This window comes from Aplidium turbinatum, chromosome 4 (assembly GCF_918807975.1).
Source record: "Aplidium turbinatum chromosome 4, kaAplTurb1.1, whole genome shotgun sequence".
In the NCBI taxonomy this organism is placed as follows: Eukaryota; Metazoa; Chordata; class Ascidiacea; order Aplousobranchia; family Polyclinidae; genus Aplidium; species Aplidium turbinatum.
In genome coordinates, this window is record NC_137475.1 from 34,619,352 (window position 1) to 34,647,041 (window position 27,690).

At 38.8% G+C, this 27,690-nt stretch overlaps 1 protein-coding gene across 1 annotated transcript in view; it reads left to right on the forward strand.

Moving 5' to 3' along the window:
• Window positions 1-1,936: 1,936 nt before the first annotated feature.
• Window positions 1,937-27,690, forward strand: part of LOC145769098 (histone-lysine N-methyltransferase 2C-like) — a 52,676-nt gene continuing 26,922 nt past the window's right edge. The window contains exons 1-41 of the mRNA XM_082580692.1: window positions 1,937-2,049; window positions 3,221-3,400; window positions 3,834-4,055; window positions 4,202-4,314; window positions 4,766-4,851; window positions 5,413-5,541; window positions 6,239-6,338; window positions 8,251-8,389; window positions 9,012-9,126; window positions 9,367-9,444; window positions 9,957-10,076; window positions 10,319-10,607; window positions 11,087-11,271; window positions 11,670-11,859; window positions 12,304-12,415; window positions 13,087-13,241; window positions 13,498-13,622; window positions 14,251-14,403; window positions 14,816-14,949; window positions 15,319-15,483; window positions 16,019-16,220; window positions 16,495-16,604; window positions 17,090-17,205; window positions 17,823-17,933; window positions 18,673-18,780; window positions 19,482-19,637; window positions 19,931-20,116; window positions 20,264-20,377; window positions 20,919-21,040; window positions 21,203-21,294; window positions 21,520-21,646; window positions 22,062-22,200; window positions 22,341-22,484; window positions 22,733-22,887; window positions 23,165-23,609; window positions 23,777-23,982; window positions 24,871-24,974; window positions 25,518-25,636; window positions 26,026-26,171; window positions 26,581-26,939; window positions 27,295-27,485. Coding sequence (XP_082436818.1) covers window positions 1,937-2,049; window positions 3,221-3,400; window positions 3,834-4,055; window positions 4,202-4,314; window positions 4,766-4,851; window positions 5,413-5,541; window positions 6,239-6,338; window positions 8,251-8,389; window positions 9,012-9,126; window positions 9,367-9,444; window positions 9,957-10,076; window positions 10,319-10,607; window positions 11,087-11,271; window positions 11,670-11,859; window positions 12,304-12,415; window positions 13,087-13,241; window positions 13,498-13,622; window positions 14,251-14,403; window positions 14,816-14,949; window positions 15,319-15,483; window positions 16,019-16,220; window positions 16,495-16,604; window positions 17,090-17,205; window positions 17,823-17,933; window positions 18,673-18,780; window positions 19,482-19,637; window positions 19,931-20,116; window positions 20,264-20,377; window positions 20,919-21,040; window positions 21,203-21,294; window positions 21,520-21,646; window positions 22,062-22,200; window positions 22,341-22,484; window positions 22,733-22,887; window positions 23,165-23,609; window positions 23,777-23,982; window positions 24,871-24,974; window positions 25,518-25,636; window positions 26,026-26,171; window positions 26,581-26,939; window positions 27,295-27,485 — 6,355 coding nt within the window. The remainder of the gene's footprint in view (window positions 2,050-3,220; window positions 3,401-3,833; window positions 4,056-4,201; window positions 4,315-4,765; window positions 4,852-5,412; window positions 5,542-6,238; window positions 6,339-8,250; window positions 8,390-9,011; window positions 9,127-9,366; window positions 9,445-9,956; window positions 10,077-10,318; window positions 10,608-11,086; window positions 11,272-11,669; window positions 11,860-12,303; window positions 12,416-13,086; window positions 13,242-13,497; window positions 13,623-14,250; window positions 14,404-14,815; window positions 14,950-15,318; window positions 15,484-16,018; window positions 16,221-16,494; window positions 16,605-17,089; window positions 17,206-17,822; window positions 17,934-18,672; window positions 18,781-19,481; window positions 19,638-19,930; window positions 20,117-20,263; window positions 20,378-20,918; window positions 21,041-21,202; window positions 21,295-21,519; window positions 21,647-22,061; window positions 22,201-22,340; window positions 22,485-22,732; window positions 22,888-23,164; window positions 23,610-23,776; window positions 23,983-24,870; window positions 24,975-25,517; window positions 25,637-26,025; window positions 26,172-26,580; window positions 26,940-27,294; window positions 27,486-27,690) is intronic.

Genomic DNA, 27,690 nt, shown 5'->3' on the forward strand with positions numbered 1-27,690 from the left:
CATTAATGACCTTTGGGGTATGAGAAGTTCGTGGTATCTCACTTCGAGGGCGATCTTCAGTACTGTTCAGTTCTCTAAATCTGCTGACAGTGTGATAAACTGTACATTTCGATGCTTTAAGAAGCTTTATTATCTCTGAATTGGTCTTGTGTACAGTGCTTCCACTTCTGACAATTGATAAATCCTCTTCAATTTCCTTTTTTGTCCTGAAAAATCCCTTTTTTCTCAGTCGGAAACCCATCAAAATTTCTTTCATAGGCGAGGTTATTTTTGACGTTATTAACTAGTTAAAAAAGGTGCCAATACAACTTTAAAGTTATTTTAATCTCGATTTTTTCCGTGGCACCGGTATGTCAAAGCAACATTGTTGTATTAGAACAGTTACACAAAAGCAGCACATATTTTACAATTTATGGTTTACTTCCTTTGTTCACTGTCCAGCCAAAAAAACTGCTTGTCAGTTAGTCGGTTCTGGGACATTTACCACCTGGAGTCCTGGACATCATTTACCAATTACCACTCTCATCTTTCCCACCCAGAGTCCTAACCTATCCCAAACACCAAAAATGCACAGGTGGTAAATGTCCAGTAACGAATTATCCATTCATTAACAAATTTATTTTTGTGTTTAGTTCAGTTTTCATTGATGAGCTAACTTGTTCAACAAGTAGGATACTCAGTAACATCTTCACAATCATCTGAAACTGATAAAAAACTTCAGGATACTAGGCCTATTCATGATACAGTACTGACTCAGTCTGACTGTGTACACTATATTGTATACACATACACAGCCTAGATGACACCATAATAGGCTATAACTAACTTTTTCTAAACCGGAAGGATACCGTACCATTAGCCTAAGCTTATCATCCCTAACTGTACGTCGAAGGTCAGTGAACTTTGTCATTGCTACTCAAGTTCAACTGTAAATCAACGACTAGCCTACCTAATTTTAACTAAAAGGATTGAGAACTAGCTCACTCACATCCAATTCCCATAACGGCGAGACGCGAGAATAGAAATCAAGCGACGGAAAGGCGAGAATGGGAAAGAGGGTGAGGGCGAGGAGTTCCAGTCACTTCCGGATGGCCAGTGGCGACGGAAACCAGCTGATCATCGTTATTCCAGTCGTTTATAGAGGTTTTGTAAGGGAATATTAATAAAATTTTCTATAAAATTGCTAAAAACAACAATTTCCTTTTTAAGACAAAATTTCCTTGTAAAATTGTTAAAAATCCTTAAAAAATCTTTCCGATCTTCATTTCCTTTTTTTATCCTTCGAAGCGTTGAAAAATCCCTTTTTCAGGATAAAATCCTTCAAAGTGGAAGCACTGGAAAGAGTGTAAGAGGGGGTTCCGGATCCGGATGGCGAGTGCCGACGGAAACCAGCTGATCATCGTTATTCCAGTCGTTTTTAGAACTTTTCAAAGAGAATATTAATGAGATTTTCTTTAAAATTGCTAAAAACAACAATTCCCTTTTTAAGACCAAATTTCCTTGTAAAATTGTTAAAAATCCCTAAAAAATCCTTCCAATCATCATTTCCTTTTTTTATTCTTCGAAGCGTTGAAAAATCCCGATTTCGGGATAAAATCCTTTAAAGTGGAAGCACTGCTTGTGTGCTCGATGAAGTTCAATGATAGCTGCACGTTTATCACTCATACTTGAAAATAAAGCTAAATAATGATAAGCTGATGATACATTCTGAAATATAAGGTTTGATACAATAAATGTGCACTATCAAACATTTACTAAATCTATTTAAGGACATATAGTAAATTAAAGTTTCATTTTTGTCCAAAGACTTTGTCCGCATCCTGTATATATGTTAATGTGCAGTTGTATTTGTCTCAGTCATCGTTATCCATTTTATTTCTAGAATTATGAAGACACAATATTATAATGATTTCTTAATTTTTCAAACTTGAGAAACATGTCTGTGCAAGAAGGTGACATGGAAGATGTATCTCAAGTTTCTGACAGCCCACTAATACCTGAATCAAAAAGCCGTCTTTTACCTCGTTTTGCAAAAGATAAAAAGAAACGGTATGTTAAATATTTATATTGCTTTGTTAGAATTGAAAAGTTTCTGTTTAAGAAAATTTTGAATAACTTAATTCCTAATAAAAAATTGTTATAATATAGAAGCATTTGATTGTAAGTTGGTGGGACACTCCTGATGGAATATCAACTTCAGCACTGCCCTTAAGAAATAGATCGAAAAATGTGCTTAACTTGTAGAAAGCCCTACATATTATATGTCTTTGGAAAGAGTATGAAAATTGCAATCAAAATATTGCACTTAAATAGATGAAAAACGTTTCTGTGAAAAAAAGGTCAAAGTTTTCCATTTAAAAAAAAAAAATTCTACCTATAAAAAAAAAAAATCAAGAGAGAACTTATTTCATTCATAACTTTTTGCTGGCATTGTCGCCATTCCTTACCCATATAACGGTAAGGGTTGTAATCATCATCGGCGTATGAGGCCCATATAATGATGAGAGATTTTCTTCCACAAGTGTATAACTGTATATTTATAAAATAAATGAATTTTGAATTTATGTACTAGAAAAACTTGATATATTGTGCAATTGTTTTTTTTTTTAATTTTAAGTGAAACTACACAAAAATAGCAAAAATTCTCTTATAGATCACTTCTCCAGTATGTATTGATTATGCCTGCGAAATTTCATGCCATTCTGACAAGAAATAAATGAGTACCAGTAGTTGAAAACATCAAAAAATGACTTTAAAAAAAAACAGCATTTGAAAAACACCCATTAAAACACAAGCTACGTTACATTTATCACTAAGTTTTGACACACAAAGACATTGGAAAGCTTGGATAGAGTCAAAATTTTACCATATTCAAAATCCTGATGAAATTTACTGCTTTCTAGATAGAAAAATAAATTTTGAAAGAAATTTTGTTTCCATCAGGAGTGCCCCTTAAGGTTTTTTGTTGATGATTGGATTCTGTTTTATTGGTTTCCATTTTTGTTTGAAACTTTTGTGTTGAATGACATTACAATTACATTATCTGTTATCTGTTTAAGGAGCTTGAGTTTTGAAATGAGTTTCTATTGATATATATACTTTGCATTTTACCTGTGCAAGTTTGTTGGCATTTTAAGTTTTTAACTTTAAAAAACTATATTGCATTTTGATTGTTCAAGACTTTGCGACAGGCGTTTTGGTGTAACTTCTCTCTGTTTAGCAGCAAGACAAGGAGTAGGGTGATCAAAGATGATGAAGACACCCCACCAAATGACCCAGATTACAGCCCTTGTGAAGACATATTGGAAGGGGAAAGTGGAGAGGTTTCGACTTGTTCCACACCCGTGGAGGAAAAGCTTTCTTCTCATGGCTCTACACCTGTTCCAGTTGTGTGTCCAAGGTAATGAGCAGGAGCACTTCTTGAAGCAAAAATTGTAATACTGTAGTGCTACTTACAGTTATATCCACTTTGATTTTTGTGTTGTTCAAACTGTAGAAAAGTCTTTGTCAGCTGCTTAACATGCAATATCAGTTAGCCTAATATGCAGTATACAAACTTCAATATTTCTTTTCTTTGTTTTAAAAAATTAACAAAATCAATAATAACCGTCCATATCAATATTGCCAAGATATAAACACTTTAACTTGGTTAAAATTTGGTTTTATGTTTTATACATTGGCTTTGTTATTTGTTATATGTACGCTTTGTTATTGTGGGCTGTAGCTTGATTATTTAAATATGATTCTGCACTTCTAATGTCTTTATAGAAAAATGAAACGATAAAATGTTAACTTAAGTAACATACAGAAATGATTAGCCTATTTATTTTTAGCTCTGGGTCGATTTGTGCCTTGTGTTATTGCGGAGAAAAAAGCCTTCTAGGACAAGGTGATTTAACTCGCTACGACCCGACCCCAGGCTTCAATCCATTTCGTAAGCCCACCTTAAAAAGAGGAAGTAGGGACTCCTTCTCTGGTCTGTCCCCTGCCCCTGATTATGGTGATCGTTCCTCAAAATCTCCATCTCGAAGTCGCAGTCATGACACTCGTCACAGGTATGTTCCCTTTGTTCAGTCCACAGTATTCTTGAATGAAGTTTTTATTTTTGTGCATTGATTTTGACTTGAGTACTTCAGAAGGTACGGTAATGATATGGATTATGGAAGTGTACTAAATTTAAATGTTATTTATTCATTTGTAGCCAAGATTCGTCTGCACGCCATGTAGAAAGTCGAACTATTGAAGTAGTCGATGAACTGAGCACGCTGGGATGCCCTGAAATCGCTGACCCTGCCAACATCTTCGAATCATCAGGTATTATTTGGTCATTTTCATTGGACATTCATTTGAAATTTTTAGCATACAGTTCGGTGTATTTACACATTTGTTTCCCATCCATTACTTTACACTCTTGTATTTAAGAAATGCATTCAGCTGAGTTTGACAGCTCCAAAATACGTTATCTAGTTCTACATTACTTACCGTACACAATAAACGAAACATAGTTTGTACAAGCGTTTGACCTGATAATGACAGCTTCTTACTGCATTCACACTACACACTTCATGTGTAAATGTATTGTTTTAAATGTAAAATCTGTACCAGCATGCTGCAACATACGATTGGATTCACTTTACCTGTAAAATTAACCGGCTCTTATCAAACAAGTTTGTTGCCTAGATTGCAAACATACGGCATTCTAATGTGTTTTGTTAAACTAACTTCATCTGTATTGCTCGTAATTATTTATTTTCAACTTATCCAGGTCACGTGACCGCCCATCACTGTTGTGCGGCGTGGTCGGAGGGGGTGACACAAAATGAACTTTATCAATTACTATGTGTTGACAAAGTGAGTGTTTACACATTAGCTTCGGATTTGAAATTGGCGCAAAGAGCGTACGATCATTGCAAATTGTAAGCCGTCATAGTAGTCCATCAACGACGCTTTTTTATCTGATACAGTGGAAAAGTTTGGCTTAATTTCTCTATTTTCATTTTGCTGATCGACATTTTACTTTTTACAAGCATGATTTTTCATGCTGGTGCAGTAGCACGGTCGGAAATAGTGGGATAATAAAAATGCCACTTTTCGCCGATTACACTAGCCTTTGGTTTAGTAGGCTATATGTAGTGTATCACTTTCCCAACGAAGAATATAAAATGTTTATAAGATGCATAGTGGAAAGAGTGCTTCAGAAAACACATTTCAAACGTAGGCATACCGCATGTGCTTTAATGTTTATAAGTTTTGATGGAAAGATGGTGTAAAAGATAACGCTGAGTAGTGAGTACATCAAATCTACAGAAAATTTTAAACGTTACACCAAAAATGAACGGTTGAGCAGTTGAGCACAAGTTTTTGTTTATTAAAATTCAGCTAGTGACTTGATCGTTATTTTTCAACGTGCAGGCTGTTCATCAAGGAATGTCGCTGAAATGCAGTTACTGCAGCAGATACGGAGCGACCATCAAATGCAAAGCTGCAAGGTGCGACAAACTTTATCACTATCCGTGTGCTGCCGGCAGTGGGTGCTTTCAGGTATGTCTACGTTGCAAAAATAAATGCTTAATTTTATATGTCAAAAAAATCCGTTATAGACTTTGCCAGTTTTTATGAGTTATTTTGCATTATATCTTGGCGTTGGCTGCGTGGCCGAATGGTTAAAGTGCCTGACCGACGCTCAGTAGGTTTGTGGTGCCATGCCCATTGAGAACACGTGGCTGTGACGTCACAAGATACTTTTTTGTCCTATCCGGGCTTTGTACCCGGTGGTTGAAGATTGAGTGGACCGAAGGCAAGAAAGCCAATCTTCGTGTCCACCTTCACTCCTTCAGGCAAGTTATTGAGTATCCTGCCAAAGATACAGACACATTCTCTTGAGTAGTGTGGAACCGGCGCCTATTGAGCATCGTACCAAAACCCACACCACTTGGCTATGCAGCCGACAGCCAGCTACACACCTTGCAAAATACAGATTGTTTGAAAGTGACTAAGATTAGCTGTCTTCCTTTTTGTACAATTAATTTCAAGCTTGTAGTTAGCCAATGTTATATAAAATATATATATTGTTACAATTTTTTTGGGGTTTGAAGATAAAGTTGTACTTCGCTAACTATTTTTATGTGCTTTTTGACTAACTAGATTTAAATCTGAAGTAAAGCGTTCAGTTCAACCAAAACTGCAACTAATTTATCAATTGCGGTTGTTTTAATTGCGTACCTTTTCTGTGTTTTAGGACATTAAATCGATGCTCATGCTATGTCCTGACCACCTGGAGCAAGCCCCTTCCATTGGCGCTCCAGAGGAGCTCAATTGTGCTGTTTGCGACGACATGGGTTATTATATGTTTTGATTTTAATATTGAAATATGTAAAATAAGTCACATTTTGCATAATTTTGATTGCGAAAAAAAAGTATCGTTACAAACGGACGTTATGTTCATCTGCATCTTTCGGCATTTTCATACTTGCAAAACAAGAAATCAAGTTTTGTGTTTGAGATTTCTTTCTATCCAAAAGGCCTTTTTAACCACCCTTCTGCCACTCTGCCAGGTAAAGCTTTTCCCAAATGTGGATGCAAGGCTGAAAGCAGCATTTTTAGGATAGTAGACTATCGTTTCAGTTTGGACAATGAAAGATCACACTTTCTACGCAAATAGTTTACTACTCACATACACAATTTCTTTTCTGGTAACTGGTCATGTATCCTTGGTAATGCGTAGCTGGCAATGTGTTCCTCGTAGAAATTAATCCGTTTTTCATAATTTTCCACATTTAAATTTGTTTCCCATCCAATTGTATACATTGTTAGGTTGATGAAATAAGGTGTAACTATTTGCTTTCAACTATTTTTATTACGCACAAATCAGGCGCGGATCTAGGAGTTTTTTTCGGGGGGGGCCAGAAAATTTGAAAATCAATTAAAAAGAAAGAAAAAGATAAAGCACATATGAACAATAATGATACTACGACATATAGCCTAGATATGATATAAAATAGACATTAAAACAACCATTTTCATCAATTGTGAATGTTTAAAAAATAAATGTTGCTTCAATAAAAATTGCTAAGCATGCAAAGTAAACTTGAAATCTGGTTTAAAACCCTGCATGGAGTATCCATGACCAATTGGATATATTTTATGTTTGCAGGCATATACGTAATTGATGGAAATTATAAAGAAGACTAAAAACTATAAAACAGGCATTCCAGTGGCGTGGCTAGAAATTTTGAAAGTTTTTTTTTTATGACGTCGGGCGGGCAAAGCCCGCCTGCGTGTTCGCCTAAGACGACACCCCGCAGCGGAGGTCCGGGGGGCCTCCCCCTGAAAATTTTGAAAATTTACTTTAAATTTTGTGCATTCTGAGAGCATTTTCAACAAAAATGTAGGTATGAATATTCCTATAAAATGGTGCTGTCCGGTGGCATAACAAAAGGATAAGATCATGTTTTCTTCGGCATTTTTCGGAAATAAAGCTAAGTCTCTATGTTTTCTTGTTGCTAATTCCTGGCTGAGATATTTGAATGTTTGGTATTGGCAAAACTCGCTCATTTAATGCAGTTTCATTTAAAGTTAAGTAAACTTTGTTTTAGAGACATAAAGAGACTGAAAGCATCATTCTCAATATCGTGACGTCACACGCGTGCCAAAGGGGGGGGGGGGGTTGAAACCCTCAACCCCCCCCCCTGGCTACGCCACTGAGCCATTCAGGGGTTTCAGATTGTTGCAACTGACGCCATTTGGTTCAGCGTTGGTTTCAGCTCCAACAAATGTTACTATTAAAATGTATTTGAAGTTGTATGAAATAAAATAACGGAGTCTGATCGATGGGTAATTTCAACCATAATAAAAAAAAACCTGTCCCCCCCGTGGTAAGTTAAGTCCGCCGTGGGACTAACATCAGCTGTTTAGAAGCATATCAAACCATTTGATGCGGAAACATACAATTTCAACAATTCCTCACAAAATTTCGGGGGGGGGCCCGGGCCCCCCCCATAAATCCGCGCCTGGCACAAATTTGCCAAATCGTTTTGGCTTTCTCTTGATTTCGAAACTGATCCAACTTGCTGTTTCATGACCTCGGCTGCACTCCCGCCTTGATATGTCACGGAATGTTAACAGCAAGACGTCAGTAAAACCCATAATCCCAGCTGACAAAATCGCTTTTTTATCATTGACTCAACGTCGGTGCTCGTTGCGAGAAAATGAGCTGCGAATTCGTTCACGTTCTTATTGCATTTTGCTTAGGAGAGATATCGGATTTTCTTTTCTGCACTTCGTGTGGTCATCATTACCATGGTAACTGTCTCCGACCGGACGTCAGCGTTAATCCGGTTGTGCGCGCCGGGTGGCAGTGCCCCGATTGCAAGATATGCCAGACATGTCGGTAAGTGAAGAATTTTACAAAATTTTGTAGGTTGGCTGACAAGTCTTCCGGTGTCCTTTCAAATCATGACTGGTGGACATTGCAACGATGTAAAAATTGCAACTTTTGCCGAACTTTTTTTTGAAATTTTATTGCATTGTTTTCATTCGGCTTTTGTAACGCTGCAAAAATTTTGCAAAAACTCGTTACAAAAAGTGCTGGAATATTTATTATCAAAACATTAACTCGGCAGATCAAGACGTTTATGTTACAGTTCAAGCAATGATCCCACAGTAGTGATAGAACATCATGTATTTTTCGTATGAGCTGCTGGGGCCAAGGGTCTATCTATCCCTTTACTACCGCGGGTTGACGATGTTTCCTGGACTACACCGAAAGGCTGCTAGAGAGCAGCCAATCTTTAGTCTCCTCATCCAAGGCATGCAGACCTTCTTCTCCGTATAGTAGGAGAACCGAAAGATTTTGCAATCGTTGTTCCCACAATGTTCATGTTCTTATGAGCATGTATGCGTTCCCGTGTGCAATAGTAATCCAATTAGCAAAATGTTTCTTGTTAAATAAAAAGATCTCCAGTTTTTTAGCTCCAAACTAGAAATGCACGAAAATGTTTTGTTACTCTTAGGCAACCTGGTGATGACAACAAAATGCTTGTTTGCGATTCCTGTGATAAAGGATACCACACGTACTGTCTCCAGCCAGCCATACCGTCCATACCTAAGAATGGCTGGTGTTGCCAGGTGCGTACAAAGCTACGTGTAAAAACTGCACGAATTGTTACTAGAATCGTTGTCTTCTAGTGGATGCATGTTGGTTTATAGCGACACTTGGAGGTTGGGCATGCTTCACGTTATACTAATGCAAGTTGCAGGCTAAGCTTACGCTGTTGCATGTGCTTTAAAGCGACTAGTGTAAACGCGTGTTGGCTTCATAAACAACAACACATTGCACTTATAAAGTCAACGATATTGTCAACACAGAGCTGTCGTCGATGTAGTGACTGTGGAGCAAAATCTATTTGCAGTGGGTCTAGCTCACAATGGCGTTACAGCGAAGAGGTAATTAGTTCCCTGATAGCAAAATTCATCATTTTTACATTATTTTTACATGTGCAGACGTTAAATCAACGTAAAAATAAAGAATTTTGTTGCCAGAGTTGCGAGTGGTGAATGCAATTTGTTTTTTGTGCTTAGCGTTATAATAGCTTGCGTTTTAATCTGGTGTAGTTTGGATGGCTTGTCATCCCAAACAGCAAATCAGTCATTTTTTACATTGATTCAGCGTTTGCAGACGTTGAACCAATGTAAAAACGACTGATTTGTTGTCTGGTATACATGTCAATTGCTAAAATTTGATGTTAGCACGTAAGCATCACTCGACTACATGTTTTTAACCTTCATGTCTATTAGACGTTGCTTGGTTTTAAATCATCTTTAAAGGGATTGATTGTTTAACGGCTCATTTGGCTGCAACAGCTTTAGACACATTTTACTAATCGCTATCATGTTTTCTTTTAAATATTCAGCACATGTACATTTGTCGCAAACAATTTTTGATGTTTTTTTTGAAGGTCTGTGACAGTTGCCACCAGCAGCGAGACAAAGGGTCAGGTTGTCCTGTATGCGGAAAGGCTTACCCTGAAAAAGTCACACGCGAAGACATGATGCAATGTAATGATTGCAAAAAATGGGTGAGTCTATCTCGTTTCTTACCTGCAAAAAAGACTCAAAGGTAAAAAAATGCGTATATTGTATGTTCTGCTTATATACGAACACATTACTACATGGTGAAGATTACTATTTTACACCTAAGATTATTATTTTTCATTGTTTTACAACAAAAAGTCCTCAAAAGACTATCTTCAGGCATCTGCGCTTGTAAACATGTTCAAACGCATTTTTCAGAGTAATTTACACAGTAAATTATGTTCAGGTTCATGAGGAATGCGAAGACATGATCGACATGGACACATACTACGAGATGGGATCCGACTATTTGTGTCCGAAGTGTCGCGATGACACCACGCAAGTCGAAATGACGACGACAGCATCTCCTTACAGCGCCGGAAAACTGACCCCCATGGTGTGTAAGGAACCATCCTCCATTGAACCTCCTGCTCCCGTGGGTGCCGAGGAGGAGGATAAACCGGAAGAGAAGCAACCCGCTAAACGTACCAGTGCATCCAGCAGTTTGGAATCCGAGAAGTCGTTTGCCATGAAAGGTAGGCAGAATGCAATTTTGATACAATCATTGTGCACGTGGGTGGTGATTTATATTAGGGGGCGTAAACCTTGTGCGAAATAAGTAGGAGAATCTCGCAACAAAAGTTTGTATCGTTGCTTGTAATTGAAGAGAATTTTTATGAAACGTGATTTGAAAAATTGTTTACTGTCATGGAACGATTTTTATTAAAAGAGAGATCTTAGAAAATAAAGTGTCTTTTGCTTATTGCATTCTCGGACGAGTTTCTTCGTAAATCTTTTTCTGAAACAAATTCGAGTTTGCACAAAAATTATATTTTGCGTTTGATGAAAAGTAGTAGACTACGTTTTTTTTCTCCATATATCGACGACAAAGCCGAGTTTGGATAACAAAAGATGATTTTCGTCCACTGTCTTACTCTTCGTACAAAAAAAAAAGGAACTCAGCGCATACACTTTCTTTTTCAAACTAACCTTGTTTTGTTTTCGCATCCTGCAGGCAACAGCACTGATCCGATGTTGTTCGACTCATACGCTGCCGGTTTGAAGATTTCGAAACCTAAACAACGTCACGTCAGTGACGACACAATTGCGGCGGTGTCCCAACACGTGCGTTCCTTGATTGAACGCAAAGCATCGGCGGAAAGTCATCTTGGTTCAGTGTTTGGCGAAGGAGAATCACAGGTATTGGGGTGGATAATGCTTCTGTCGCTTGACCATCAAACGTTGAGTGTGCATCCAACAGCTTATGGAATCTCTACACAAAATTATTCTTTTGTGATGAAGATTTTTTGGATCAAGAATGTTTTGTTTTTGTGACATGATAATGAGAACGTGACTGATCGCATGAAGTGAAATGTCGCTACGTCAAATAAAGCAACTTGAGCGTCTCCTTTTTGAAACTTAAATGTCATCACTTTCAATAACTTCAATTGCGAAACGGCGTTGGTGAACATCAATAAAGCAACGTTATTGAACGTTAATTAAGCCACGCACTTTGGTTTTATCTTTATAAAAACAAATCGTAGAATATAATTTTTCAAATCTGTCATTTTTTATCGCAATTTTTTTTTTTTTGGAAGGACCCGCTTGGATTATTCAGCAGCGGTGCATTTCAACCAATCGTCAGCGTCTCCATGCTCTCTGAAGACGAGCAAGGAACGTTACAAAAAGACAACGCGGACTGGTCAAAGCGAAAAATACCGAAGCTGTCCGATTCGCATGCTTCACCTAAACCAATCAGCAAATTATCTCCAACCACAGAACCTTCCAGTTAGTCCAATACTTAAGTCTGTGTCATGGTTAATGCTTGTAGGACTGAAAACACGATTTGTCTCAGAATCGTTGATGTCCTGAAGTTGACTTCTATCAAGACCTCACTGGATTTTTCAAACCATGAAAAGAGTGTAGTATACAGTATAATATATCTTTCATAATTGTCCATTAATTAGCCTACAATTTTAATATGTTAGTCAACGGCTGTTCTGCATTGCTAGGGCGGTTATTGCGAGCATAAAGAGAGAAACAATTCGCAAATATTTTCTAATCAGCGCGTTGCTGATTGATTTGTCAAGGCCCATCTTCCTTTTGCCAGAATAACATGTTCTGTCATATCGAAGCATACATCGTCACCAGGAAGCAGTCTCTGTAGTGAAGCACGATCACTAACGGCTGATTAGGTGCAAGAAGATTCATCTTTGTGTTGTCATTTTGCAGGACCGGGAGCTGGAAAACCCGGAGCAATGTTCGGAAAGGGAAAACCATTCGGAGGAAAGAAGAAACCTGTCGCAAGAGGGTCCAAAGGAAAAAATCAAAGCAAAGGAAAAGGGTGCGTTTCATGTCTTAAACTGTCTGCTTTCATTGACCAATTCCATTGGTGTGAAAGAAAGACGAATTGGACTAGTGCTGTAATACAGTAATTCGTTTATAATGGCACTTTTCTTGCAATGATAGTTGTCACTAATCCCGTTTGCAAATGGAAGGTTTTTCATAAACGTCTCTCGTAGTATCATCGCGTTTTGCCATTGACTTCAGAAATTTGCATATAAGAACATTTGTTTGTATGGCTAATTGGCTATGACGTAACTGAAGTTTTTGACGAAACTGAGGTGTATAAACTTCCGTAGTTGAGAGTGGTTAAAGAAAGTAAGCAAAACAAACAATTTGACAGAAATCCGAAATCATAGACAGAACAACTAAGCGCTCAGCAACCCACCCAACAGATCAGTGTTTTTTATGTTGGTTTAACGTATGAAAACTTTAATGAAATAAAAACACTCATTGGTAGTTGTGTGTGTGTAGCTGACCCGGCTATACAACCCGAAAGTAAACGATAAACCACAAAGAAAAAAATAAAATAAAACGATTACAATGGAAGTGGTTGCAGTTTAAATATCAATGCGAGATATATTTTGTGGTCAGTTTTGATCTTGGTGTTGTGATAGACCCCTACAGTGCGTGATAACTACGATACTTAACGTTTAAACTACGTGATGGCAGTGGTAGACGTCAACGACAAGGAAGCATGGCGTCCCATGCATCCACAGCTGTAACGAATGTACCCAGTCCTGGCGGAACTTCAACTACAGGGCAGGTGTCCACAAGCAGCAACGCCATTGGGGCCAGGAGACGTTCGCGTACTCGGCTGAGGCACGGTGAGTGCGGTGAGCAAATGAAGGCAACCCAGCCGGCAAAATCGTTTTTTTTTTACATCGGTTTAACGTAGTCAGACGTCGTTAGCTCAAGCTGGGATGTAGTGTAGTATCTTATAAGTAAAAACACAAAAGTTTCTTATTTCAAGATAAAATGCCGTCACTGAACTTTTCATCAAAGTCTTCCATGAATTTACCAATGTTTCAAAAAGTTTTCTTACGAGTGTGATTTCTATATTCATTCGCCCCCTTTTTACAGAAAACATGCTCGGATCCATTTCTGCCACGGAGATGTACAGAGATGGTGTCGACGAGGAATATGGCGACTCGATGCATAACACTGTCGTTCTTTGTTCGGCTGATGATGCCTTCACATTGAACCAGGTATCACAACCATATTTTATCATATTATTCCAACTTTTGCAAAGTCACAATCACTTGGATTTAGTGGACTACCTTCAACCTTTGGAGTGTCAGTCAGGTACACTCGCCGTTGTCGTTCAGCTATGCAGCTGACTTCCATACACTGAATGTTGTTCGTTCACGTATTATACAGGGACATAGCTAACAGGTTCCCAAGTCTCACTGGCAAGGAAAATACTGTATAGAAACTTTGCTTCTGTTTTAAGATATTATGTTTTGCATCGAAAGTGTGGCCAGTGAGTCCGTTTCAGCTCCATTAACCCTACCCCTGTATAAATGTAAAATTGTGCTATCAGTGCCACAACGTTTTAACTTTTTAAGGACAAGGTTTTTGCTATGATTGCTCTAGTTTGATCGTGTACGTTTAATCTACGCCACGGTATTCTGCGATTTACAATTAATACTGTGCAGCACGTTTAATAAACCAAATTTTAAACGCGCTCAAATCACACTCGGGTTTCTATCAATGTTTACCTCATGTGTTGGTCTCAAAAGTTGTTCTTTTTACACCGTTTTGACGTCACCAGACGTTGTATGTGGAAAAGCAGCCTTTACTAGTTAGTTGACCAAAACAACTTGGTGCTTTCAGGACATGTGCGTGGTTTGTGGCAGTTTTGGTCAAGGCCCCGAAGGAAGGTTGGTCGCTTGTTCGCAATGCGGCCAGTGCTATCATCCTTACTGCGTTAACCTGAAGCTGACCAAAGTTGTGCTGAGGAAAGGCTGGAGATGCTTGGACTGCACTGTGAGTATCGCTTGTTGTTGGAACACAATTCAAATATTTTTTATTAAGGATATGACCATTTCCCTTTACTGAGCAGTAAGGCAAAAGTGGTCTCATACTTAGTTACTGAGCATGAAAAGATAAGGTTCTCACTACACTAGGCCTTCAGCACTAACTAGAGTAAGGTGGCTAGTTCCTTTCTCTCGACCGCATTTTCTTAAGCAATGACGCCCACTCAATTTATTACACCCTGGGTAGAGGTGAGTTGTGTTTATCAAATACCACCTAAAGCCGGGTATCGAATCAGATTTGCATCGTTTGAATGCCAGCGCTTTATCCTCTGCGCCATCCCACTGAGCAGTAGTTTTTTATCGAATTAATGTTGTTCGTTGTGTATTGTTTTTACCTATTGTAATTCAATTTTATCCCTCAGGTTTGCGAGGAATGCGGTGCAGCGGACGACCCATCTCATTTGCTACTATGCGATGACTGCGACATATCTTACCACACGTACTGCCTGAAGCCTCCTTTGCAACATGTACCTAAGGGTGGTTGGAAATGCAAATGGTGACTTGATGTTAATTTTTTTTACCTTAAACCGTTTCGTTATTTTGTAGTACGACTTACCACCTTATCAATGTTTGGCATTCTGATGTAAAGTTCTTTTAGCCGTGTGGTGTACTGTATATAATGTGATGTTCTCATAGTTTGTAGTTGTCACCTCAGGGCTGATGGGCGCTCACCATACCAAGTTACTATGTCAATCCAACTTTCACACTCATAACATTGGGTAAATGTTGACCTAAAACATTGGCATGTGCATTAAATTAAAACTGCTATCATGCAATTAAGTCTCATATTTTAAAGTTTGTATTTTACGGTGGCATATTTTTTTCGTGCATTGTTTATGTATAATTACAAAATTTTCCTCTTCAGGTGTGTCAAGTGCAACCACTGCGGCACCCTCACTCCCGGCTTCAATTGTGACTGGGCCGAGAACTATTCGTCGTGTGGCCCATGCGCCTCGCTGTCGCATTGCCCGCTCTGCAGAAGATCGTACAAGGACGATGACGTCATCATGCAGTGCTCAAGTTGCGAGAGGTGTGGCACTGGAGTTGCTAACGAGTGATGTCGAATTGTGTCCAAACTCCAGTACCCGAAAAACTATTAGCTCTTTGTTTTCAAGTCAGGGTTTTTCATGCCATTTAAAGACAAATTCTTGTCATTGACGTTGCTGGATTGGAAAAAAAATGCACCCGTCACAATTTGTGATAAACTTGTACGCCGATGAACATAAAAGTGTGGCGAAAATCTATTGAGGTTGAAATGTTCATGAATGATACTGAACAGTTGTTTGGATAAGAAAGTACATAATCTGTACGGCGTACCTAGCAGGCCCACAAAATTTAACCTTGTCTCAGAATTTGTACGAACAACGATATAGTAAAATCTTCGTCTTTTGTTTTAATTTCGTTTGGCTTGATGAACGCGTATGCACCATCTGCTTGTGTGGACAATTGAAATATGATGAGCGAAATAACAACTCTCCTCTTCCAAAGTAACTAAAGTATTTTTGTGTTATTTTCTGTATTTCTCTCGTTTGTAGTGGTTTTCTTAAATATTTTTTCCTCTGCAGATGGCTACATTCAGCTTGCGAGTATCTCTATTCGGAGTCGGATATAGAAAAGGTCCTGGAGAAAGGTTATTCTTGCGTTTTTTGCCGCCCAAAAGACGCCACTCCTCCTCATTTGGATTTAAATCCTCCACAACCATTTGATAGTGATCCTTCTTCCGGGATCTATCTCGGCCGAACCAGATCAGATGCTGAACAAGTTAAGGTAAGAACATGTCGTTCTTGTTCAATCCTGGAGGACTTCATTAACAGCGTGGTCATTGTTTTAAATTACATTCAACTGATTGCACAAATTTTATTTTATTTCTTTATTTAAAGTACTTAACCTGGGAAAGATTTTCATTGTTTTAAAAATGACTAAGTTTTTGAATAATTTTAATAAGCTTACCTCAAAACCGCCTTGCTCAGTTTTGTGCTAGCTCGCAATCTGTCGTCACGGCTGTTGGTAAACATGAATTGACTCACAAATCGCCTTCCAGGAATATCATAAAGATGGAGTAGCGTTGACCAGTGCTGGCTTGCAACATATACAACAACTAATGCAAAATGCGATGGGACTGCACAAGAAGAAACCGAACGTGCAGAAAAGGTTTTGTACATGGTTTTGTTTCTAGAATAAGACCTGCTTAAAAAGAATGCTGCATAATGTTGTTACCAAACGTTATCACGCCCGCAAATGGTTTAATAATGACTTTTTTAAGTGTCTGGTGTATGTTTAGCGCGGAAGAATTGACACTTTGATGCGTTTGGCAATCTCTTAGTTTTAAACATATCTATTGTTGAAAGCATCAGTGTTGCCATTTAAGTTACGACTCAACGCAAACACTAAATTTCAATTGAAAAATTCTCAACAAGGAGCCTTGCTCTTTTTTTCAAAATTGTTCAATGTTTTTAATTTTATCTTCATCACATTCCTATAGCGATGCCCTTTTCATTTTTTAAAAAGTTATTACCTTCTCTGTTGTACGGTTTTCTTATATTATACTGTAATTATTATTATATTTGTCTGGACTGCGGTTAAACATTGTGGTTTAAATTTAAACCTATCTGCTGTAACAAATGATACGATTTCAGAAAAACGCCACTTCAGAAGCAAACTGAGAAGTTAGTTGCTCCTCTAGAAATAAAGTCCCCAATGGACCAAAGTGGAGACAGCGCGGCCAAAGAAACGGAACAACCTGTCACGAAAAGTAAATCCATTTCAAAAATTAAATCGCTGTCTGTCAATTTACTTTAAAACGAGAGATTGTAAGCGGCACTGATGTTTCTCTCAGTGTCATAGACATCAAGCGTAGTTTCCATCGTGGCCACGCCCCATAAAATAATGTTAATCCTTTTATAACTTTTATCTGACTTGAAGAAATTAGTTTCAGTCCAATTCACATAAAGGCGTGTGTTGATTTTTGAATGCTAATTCATTTAAAAATCAATCGGAAACAATCGGCCACCCCCACTAGTGGGGAACAAACCGACGATGGATTATGATGATGATGATTTACCTGTATAGAATTGTCACCATGCGCGTGTGAGAAAGTCGTGGCGTCTGTCACTCTTTGCTTATTTGATTTTGAGTATGAAAGGATAGCCTTTTGGTATAACGGCGATGTAATGTTACTTTTCATAAATCGTGCGTTGATTCTCAAAGCAAGTTTAGACATTAATCATGGAAGTGATTTATTCTATTCCGAACATTTTTTCGGTATACCTTTAGGCTTTATGTTCGTTGGACAAGACCTTTCAACTTACTGGGCAACACTGTTGAGTCGAATTTGTTTTGCATGGAAAATTACTGTTTTTAAATAATCAGACATGAACAACGTAGGCGACGACAATATGCTTCCAGTGGATTCCCAGACCAGCGCTTTGCCTGTCGCCACTCCGGAGTCTGAAGCCGACCCTATAACGGATCCCAAGCTAGGTAAGTCTTCTAACTAGGTGAAATAATCTTTTTTGTTCGGTTTTTAATGCGGCCAAGCTTGTCGAGATTCTAACGAAAATGGATACACCGAATTGCAGTGGAGAAGAAAAAACATGTGCAAAACTTAATTTTTAAAATCTTCAACACATGAATAATGAGACAAACTCCACATATTTTTATCTAATTTTGTATAAATTGTAGTTTTTGTTGTTTTTTGTATCAAAATACTGGTTAAAATTCTTGCAAGTAAGCCTGGAAAAGGAGTTAAGATACAAAACATGTATTATTGTTCATTTGTGTAGTGAGAATCTTTTGTCGTGATTATGGTTGGTTGTTTTCAAGGAAAATAGGTTCTTCTTGAGCCAAACACCAGCCAAGAAGTAACACCAATAACAAAATTTTCATATTTCTGCTCTCTATACTTAAAGTCTGTCGGGAAGAACTAATTACCTTAGTTTGAGAAAGTGGAGATCATTTGACGATATGTATTTCTTTAGTCGCTAAAATTTACTCGATAACATATTTTCAGAACTCGGCCAAAAGTGTTTCATTTTCAAGATCTTTTTGATAAATTGAAAAAAGTACATTCATTGTTTTATGCAGTAAATAACTATATTCGAAATGAAGTTTAGTTATTCCGTTTCTTCATCTCTTAAAAGCTTAATTGGCACCAGAAAAGCACCAACTATTAAGGTGGATAAGTTTGTCCAACGGATCTTATTATATTTTTGTATTATAGACCTCACTGACCTAACGTACACTGACGCTCTTCTGTGTATGTCTGATGATCAGTCTCCAAATAGCCTTGTGGAGATTAATACGCCGCCTATTAAATTGCCTTCGGAGGGTTGGTAGATTAATTTTGTTGCACCTGCTTGTCTCAGTGGCTTGTTTGTCCTGTACGCGTTGGTTGTGAAAAAACAAATCGGTTCAAGCAAAGATGACGTTGTTGAGAAACTGCACGTTGTTGAATTTTCGTTGTGACTTTCTTTTTGTTGTTGTTGATTTCCTTGTTGTTTATTCTGCTCTCTGCTTTAAGAAAAGGTGCCTGCCTTTTTTGGGAACCTTTTTTTCCAGCTTTTCACAAAGCATTGTAGCATGTGACAGAAGGTCTTTTTTCTTTGCGACTTCACAAAATGCACACATTGTGTTAATTGGGTTAGTAGCAAGCAACTCCTTTTGAAAACAGTTGGAACAACACTGCATTTTGATGAAAGCATATACCAATGTCTTGTGTGATTATTTGCTTTGAAAATTTCTAAAATAAAAGTCTGCCTCCTTGACTTGACCAATCAAAGAATTTATATTTTACACGAAATCTCTTCCAATGATTCATTATTTTTAAAATTTTTTTATTTTTTCTGACACGTTTCACAATGTTGTTGTACTGTACATTTTGTTGACATAAAGCCACTAAGAAAATTTGTTACACAGAAAGGATGTAACATAGTTTTCTACTATTTACCCTTGTCTCTGCAATTCAGTAGTTCATTTAATTTCTTTTGTTATCTCAATGCATTGTCTCACCCCTCTGTGAACATGTAACAGGCTCGCACGCAACTGATGACCCGCAGTCACCGTCATCCGAACATGTTGACGTTGGGAGCACATTAGCCGATCAGGCCGGTGGCGATGCCACCAAACAACTCCTTGGGGGAGTTCAACAAGGAGGAATCAAAAGAAGACGGAAACCGTATCGACCAGGTGAGTTATTGGGTACAGTGGGGTACACTTTATCCGGGTACAGTGTCCCTGCGTTGTTTCAGCCAGACTTTTTTTTTAAATTTGCAACCGAAAGAAGACCTGTTAATGGTAAAATTTATGCTCGGTTGCCAGTTGACTGCTTTTTCTCCCCATGTTCGAAGTAAGTAGGGACAGTGGACTACTTCTACTATGCCTAGAAATAAGTCGTCTCCATATCGACACAAGTTACGAAGTTTGTGAAAAAATAGCGCTCAACACTACGATTTATGAAAAAGATTTGTTTGCAATCTCAGGAATCGGAGGCTTCATGGTGCGGCAGCGGGGCAGAGGCGGCATTATTGCACCGAAGGCGCGTCGTAGCCGCATTCAGCCAGGCGGAACCGCAGTGGCCAGTGTGAACACATCTACCGCTGGAGGATTCGACACAACACCTCCAAAAGGAGATGACGTGAAGCTGAGAGCATCAGAAATCACTGGAGGTGAATATTGCGCTTTTGTTGAAGTAAATATTTCGAAATCTTTGTCGCCGAATTCACCAATTACCTAAAAAAGCAAAACTAATTCTTTTAGCATGAAAGAAATCTTTGCGTATGTTGCTTTGTAATTGAGTGCATGCTAATTCACAGAATGCGAGTCGAGTTACATAAAGCATGAAATGGAAGGTGGTATTACGATTGCTCATCAAGAATCGTCGTCAGCTGAAGTCAAAGATGAAGTGATTCCTGAAGAAAAATGCGAAAGTATATCCCCTTTTCAATACATTTGACACGCTTCTTAGTTTAATCTGGAAAAGCCAATCGAACATGTCATGGTTGACGTCTCGTGCAGATAATCTTTGTTTTATAAACTCGACTTGATTCAAGCAATTTGGTCTCGTAAGACATTGTATTTCGCCACTAGTGAAGATATTTTTATATACATCCGGTTGGCGTCTGACGATGTTACAACAACGTAAAAATGGTAACTTTTTCTGGTTAGAAATACAGTATATATAACTCAACGTTTGTATTCTCTCCTCTTGTGTTTTGAACGTCGTCTGCAAACAGCTACTGACCCTTGTGTGATTAAAATTAGATCAAGTCTTTTTTCGTTCACTTTTTCTTGAAATTTTTTTTGTTGGTAATTTTGTATTGCGAATCGGTATTTTATCTTATCTCCATTTTTGATCTTTTTTCGTGCAAAAGACCAAGTTTTATTAGTATAAAAGAGGGCCTTTATCACTATACAATACGATTGGGAGCTTTTTCACGTGTTTCAAAAACGTACCTTGTTGTAAAACAGGTCAAACAAGCATGTTGGTGTCCCCTCTTAAACTCAAAATATCGACTTTACCGAGTGGACAGCAGAAAGCAAAACGAAAACGACGGACCCGATTGATCGACCAATTCCCTCCTTACATTCAGGTGCCATTTTCTTAACTATTGTTTTTTTTTAGAAAAAACTGCACAATCAGTCTACAGAGGTTGAGTTCAAAGTTTGTTTTGTATAAAAAGTTCTTTTATTTTATCACAACAGTGCAATTTGCAATTTGTTTATCACCTTTTACAACTGTAACTTTTTACCAGGATGGATTTTTCGGACCTTCTGTTCTGTCGATAGCTCGGACCATCAGTTCACAAGCGATCGACTTGGAGGAAGTTGACTCGCTCAAAAACAAGTAAGCTCTTTCCAACTTTGTCACCTTCTCTATTTTGAACTATACAAGTTACCTCTGAGTTTCGATTTTTTTTAATTTTTCTGCAAGCGTTGTTTTGGCTTCGTGTTTCAAAGTACGAATATCAGCACTGGGATCTCATTCATGTTCATGAATCTCTAATACAAATCAAGATCTAATGTTTCTCATATAAGTCGTTAGCTTCACTCCAATCCATGTGCTCTACAGCTTACCGGTCGGTGGGGATTCGCGGATTGTGCTTCCGGAAAGAGTCAAGTTGCGACTTGATGCCCAGGTCGCGTCGAAAGCGGTGGAAGCTCAGAAGAAAGCCGAGCTGAAACAAGAGAGACTTCATGTAAGCAATGTAGGACTGATGATTTTAAGCGTTAAATTGCTTAAAGTGTGTTGTAAGTAATTTTTATATCTACAGTTACTCCATATTCTTTATTACTTTTTGTGCCTTTTTTATTGTCGAAAATTTTAATCACATTAAAATAATCTACCAACATATATGGTGTATGATGGTGTATCTAGTCTGTTGACGATACTGGTTTTATTTGATAAAATGCTATAAATGTCTTTAAAACTGTTAGAAAGCTGCTGCTATGACTTGTTATGGAACTGATATTTGGATATGCTGTATTTGTAATCCAACATTTTTACGTTTTCCTGGCAAGTTTTTGTGCTTTAAAGCCAATATCAGCTTTCAGAAATCTGTGTTTTCATATCTCTGCCCAAAAGTAAATGGAAATGTGTTGTTTGCAATAAAGGCGCGCAGACTGCCCTCCGGTGATGATGATGGACTAATGATTGACAAAGAGAATGATGACTTTCTTGGAGTGTTACCTGACGTGCTCTCTTTCAAAGATGATGAGCTACTTGGAATATTATCAGGAAGCCAAGGGCAGGGTAAGAAAAATAACAACCGAGACACATTTATCGCACTTTAAATTGTGTTAGTTTCGATACATTATAAATTATGATGGGCATATCTGTTGCCTATCTTCTTAGAATCTATCAATGGTTCACAATTAGAAATTAATCTCCAGGCGGTCAAGACACCCACGAGAGCATATTGAGTCCAAGTGCTCTAGAAACTCTCGTCACCGACGGCCTGGCCAGCATCGACGGTGACGTCACATCCTTATTCTCTGACGTCCTCAACCACGGACATGATGGCACTACCAGCAATGGTGAGAAAAAGCTGCTTGATCGAATTTAAAATCTATGCTTTCATGCATGATTTCGTTCATTTCGTTGTTTTAATTATATATTGTATGGTCACGGTGCGAAAGTGCTACTGTGTCTTAAATAGGCCCCTCCGTCTTATCAAAGCATTTTAAAATTTTGTGCTTATTTTCGAGTCAAAAAAGCATCATTGATCAGTGCTTGCGTTCGATTTGCGTTACTGTACATCTTTGTAACAATAACTTTTCCCAAGACGAACACGGCTTGCTGGGAGACATTGGTGGCCTGACGTCAGAGCAATCCAAGACGACGTCAGCAAGCAATGCTCGGGATACCACGAGTCGAGTGTCTGCATCTAACGACATTGATCCTACTGATGCGATCATCGATCACATTACTGCTGAGCATGTAAGTATCAATATTCTTTGTCGCTTGAAACACCCCTTTCAACGAATGTAGCGCTATGCAAACACGCACATTACTTTCATATATTGGTGGCCTCAACTGACTGAGAAGTAACAACATCATTTTCATTTGACGTAAATGTATGTTCTGTCTTGTTACGCTTTGTTGTTTAAGTAATCTTTTTGACATTGTTTTTTCCTAAGAGTTTTATGAAGATAAAACGTCTTTTATCTGCAGCTGTGAGAAATTATAACCTAATTTTGCTTATTTGTTGCCTTAGAACAAAGAGGAGGAAAAAATGCTGAATCAGCAAAAACAAATGCAACAACAGGCTCAGGTGCGACACCAGCAGCAAGAGCAAAGTCATCAGCAACAGTTGCAGCTTCATCACCCACAGCAAATTCAGTTGCAACAGCAAGTGCAACAACCCAGCTTTCCCCAGCAAGATCCTATGCTGGCTTCTCATGTTCAGGCGACTTCAAGGCACATGTTTCCCGAAGCCGGTGTCCCGTCAAATCTTTCACCTCAGCAACACAATCAACTTCAGGTTGCCATGCAACAAGGCCAGATGCAACAAGTGCCAATGCAACTTCAACAACAACAACAAGCAAACAAGCCTCTTCCTATGCAGCAGCAGCAGCAACAACAGTTTATGGGCGTACCGAATCAAGGAATGGCCGGAATGCATCAAAATGCGCCTACTGGAATGCCACTTGCATCTCAAAGTCAGTAGTGTCACATTCGTATTTAAAATACAGCGGAATTAATATAATTTTCAGCCTGTTTAGTGTCAAACCTTCTGCAAAATCAGGTTTCAACAGCAAGTTAGCATCCACAAATGCAGTCGCAAGCTATTGTATTTCAATTTTTGATCACTTTGTTACATTTTCAGCACCTGATCACCTCCATTCTCCAGCCATGATGGTCCGCCAGTACTCTTTGGACATGAATATGTCAAACGCCGGCCAAATGGACATTCAACCTTCTCAGCAACGGGTGATGACACCATCCGGACAAATAGTCCCTATCTTCAGCGGCCACCCCTCTGGAGGAGCTCACATCGGATCTCGTCCCGGAAGCGGGATGTCCAATCCACCAGTGAGTTGATGTGATGACAGTAGAATTTTATTTCAGTTTTTGTTGTATACAGGTTTTTTTTAAGGTTTGGTTTGGGTGACCGCTAAGTAGTTTTAATAAGACCGCAAGTGTTTCATTTAAATACCAAAAAATAGCCATGAAAACATACAATCAACGCAATATAAAATGAATTATTCGACAAGGCACAGCTTAAATGATTGTGACAGCGACCAAACAGCCTGCCCAACACGGCCGCCAAACAAGTTTGCTGCACAATCAAACAAAGTGTGCTTGTTGGCCTCTGCTTGTTATGTTTCCACACGTAAAAACTGATCATTATGCGCCATAAATCAGAAATACACATTGACGAGTATCGAAGGTGCACTTCTTTTGTGAATAACTCTTTGATTCAGCTGTTAGCTGTACCTCCACTTATTCTTTTTTCCGGACGTGAACTATTGATCGTAGGCTATATTCGTATTATCGACAAGACATAGCGAGAAACAATCATTACTTTTCTACTGTAGTTGCAAGTCCAAACTTTGGGAAACCGTTGGAGAAATTTGGGGGACCGTTTCGGTCCCCCAAAACACCTTAAAAAAAACACTGACTTGTATACAATTTCTGTGTAACTGAAAATAGTTTAAAAAAAGTTGCTTAAAACATTTTTTGGTGTTAAGGTAAGTGGCTTAACTACAGATATATACCAGTGGAGATGTAAAGTTTAATTTTCATACAAATTTACAATTGTTTCAAATTTCGTATTTTTATCGAAAAAAATCAGTTTTTGAGAAACAGTACATTCTGCTTCGTAAAGGAAGGACGATTTTTCCCATCGAGTTCCCACTACATGTGGTCACTGTATTATACTTTTCCATCACGGTTGAATGCGTTGACTTTGTCGTGCAGGTTCCACAGTCGCCTGCTTTGGTGTGCAAAATGGAAAACACAGACCCGTCTTTGAAGCAGCCCGGCCAGGTCACCGCTGTCTCCAGTCTACCTGATCTTACAAGGTATTGGCTTCATCTATGCTTTGTCAGTGGTATGTAATGTTGTTGTTGGAACACCGTGCACTTGCCATTGTATCTACGTCAGTGTATATCAGCTGTACAGATTGTACTATCTTCAAGCCACCTACCGGAGCGAAAGATCTGGCGTCTTAGATGATGAAACCAAAGACTGGCTGCTCTACTATCCTTCCAGTCTAGTCCGGGAACGTCGTGAATCCGGGGTAGTAAAGAGATAGACCCTCGGTCCCAGAGGCTCACACGACGACGAGCTGTGCAAAAGTGGCAACTGATATGCTTAACAATGTGTGGAATGATCCACCAGCATTATTTAAAGTATCTCAATTGTGTGAATGGCAGCTATGATTGAAAAAAGTCGATCAACAACATTCTTATGAAAGTGTCTTTTCCCAAACCACGGTGTGTACTCGCTTTGTCACACAAAATAACCTCATTGTTCCTCCAACTTTTGATAGGTCCGCACGTTGCGACTCTATGGGTCCGCATCACGCATCAGAAGCTTTTCTAAATTGACGACGTATTTTTCAGTGACAGCAACATCTTCGAACCGGCTCCTCCTCCGTGGCCGCTCGGGACCGACTTGGAGGGCGACACACTCAGCGTCAATCAACGGAACATCTTAAAATGGGAAAAAGACGAACCGCTAGGTGGGTTTGATTGAACCAGTCGTGCAAATTGTTGTGTTGCTTCACTCCAAAAAATTTCAAACTAGCCTTAACCAACAAGGTGGCTTAGAATTATGACCGTCATTGTCATATGAGCCTGCTTTTGGGATCTAAGGTTTACCTTTTTACCTTAATAAAACCTTTATGCTGGCAAGTTAAGATGGCAAGAACCTTATTGTTCAACTTGTTGAATCCTGGTCTGCGCCTAGTTTTGCAACGTTTATTAAGGAGGTGAAGTGGAGTAGGAAAACTCATAACGAATGGAAGACTGATAGTTAAAGTTGAAAATAGAATCAGCAGGTATTTGCATGTTCTTCTTTCCAATTTGAGTTTTTAAGCGGAACAGCAATCGAGTTTTGCGTTTCTTGCAGGAGAACTGGCCACCATCTCACCCGTGTTGTACGCTAACATGAAACATGCTTACCTCAAGAAGGAATTTCCGGACTGGCCGACCAGAGCTAAGCAGGTCGCCAAACTGTGGAGGAAAGCCACTCCAGAAGAACGAGCACCGTATCTGGTAAGAACTTTCACTATCTTCTCGGATTCACTAAACTGAACATACTTTTAGTTGTACTGTAAGTACATAAAAGGTTAAAATAGATAACCTGATGTTTGAAGGGGTCAGCAGTCAGCACCTTTGTCGTTTATTCTAGAGAATTGGGTTGACTTCCCTCCAGCTAAAACTCTGTTTTCTCAGCAGTTCAAGACTCAGAGTGTTTTTCGTTGAAAGTAACTCTGACCTGGAGTAAATGGCCGCAATCTTGCTTCAAAGTGAGGTTGATTAGCTCAGTTCCGCCACTTACGCAATTCTGCAAAGCTTGAAATCAGATATGCACAATGAACAATTGGACATGCAATTTAGTTGACATTTGAGCCATGGTCTAAAGGCTTTATAAGATGTTTTTCATGTAAATTATGTTTTGCAGCAAAAAGCGCGAGATAATCGTGCTTTCTTGAAATCCTCCCGCCGCGATATTGGTGAAGTGAATGAACAAGATCTTCTTTCCATGGAGTTTCTTGATCAAGAGGAGGAACTTAAGCCAGGTTTTCAACCGAAGACTCCATCGCAACATCCTCAAAGTCTGCAATCCGGAGGACATGTCGGCGGCCAGCAAGCAGCGCAAATGCAACACGAGGCCCGGCCTATGTTACAACACGCGCAACAACAACATGTTCAAATGCAGATGAAACAACAGGCTTTGGTTAAAACTTCTATGCAAAGTTCGAGTCCGTTATCATCTGGTCAAGATTATTCAAATTTTGTCAAGCCAAGACCGCTTTCAAGGTAAGAGCTTGCATCAGGATTTGCTTACTTCAGCCGTTGTTAGTTTATAGCATTTCAATTTTTAGGCAAATGCTTTTTTGTATGTATTGCAACTATTTTTTATCATGTGGACACTTTCACGCATTTGCTCCAAGCTTAGGGGCTCATGCACAATTGCACATTTATCGCCGCATGTCTAAATCTTGTAGTATTCAATTCAATACGTGTTCAGATAAAACTTTTTTCGCGACAGCAGTCAAAAATTCAAACTTTTGCAGTCAAATTTTTTTTAAATTTGATACAAAATCTTTTGCTCCGACCTAGGTGAGTTTTCTCCACTGCAGCTAATCGAGAATTTGTGCTCATGTTGTCATAGAGATCCAACGCCCAAACCGCAGTCTCCTGGAGCGGCCACATCACCAATGATGCCTGGAAACAGAAGTAAGTCTCCGTTTTCCTCCGGAGTCCATCCAGTCAGTCCGATGGCAGGATCACAACGTCCAAGAGGACCATGGGGTGAAGCGAACTTCAAGCAATCCTTTGAGTTGCAACAGCAGCAATTACAAGGTTTGAAGCGTAGAATTGCCTTTTATCATCCCACTTCCCAAAACTCGTATTTTTAGCACATTAATTCAACGTGTATAGACGTTAAATCAATGTAAAATAGACAATTTTTCTTGCTGGGATGTTTTTTGTATGTTTGGGCTCTTCTCTCTTCAGTTTTGTCCGTTCACATTACCACATGTGCTTTAACACTGTTCCTAAAGTTACT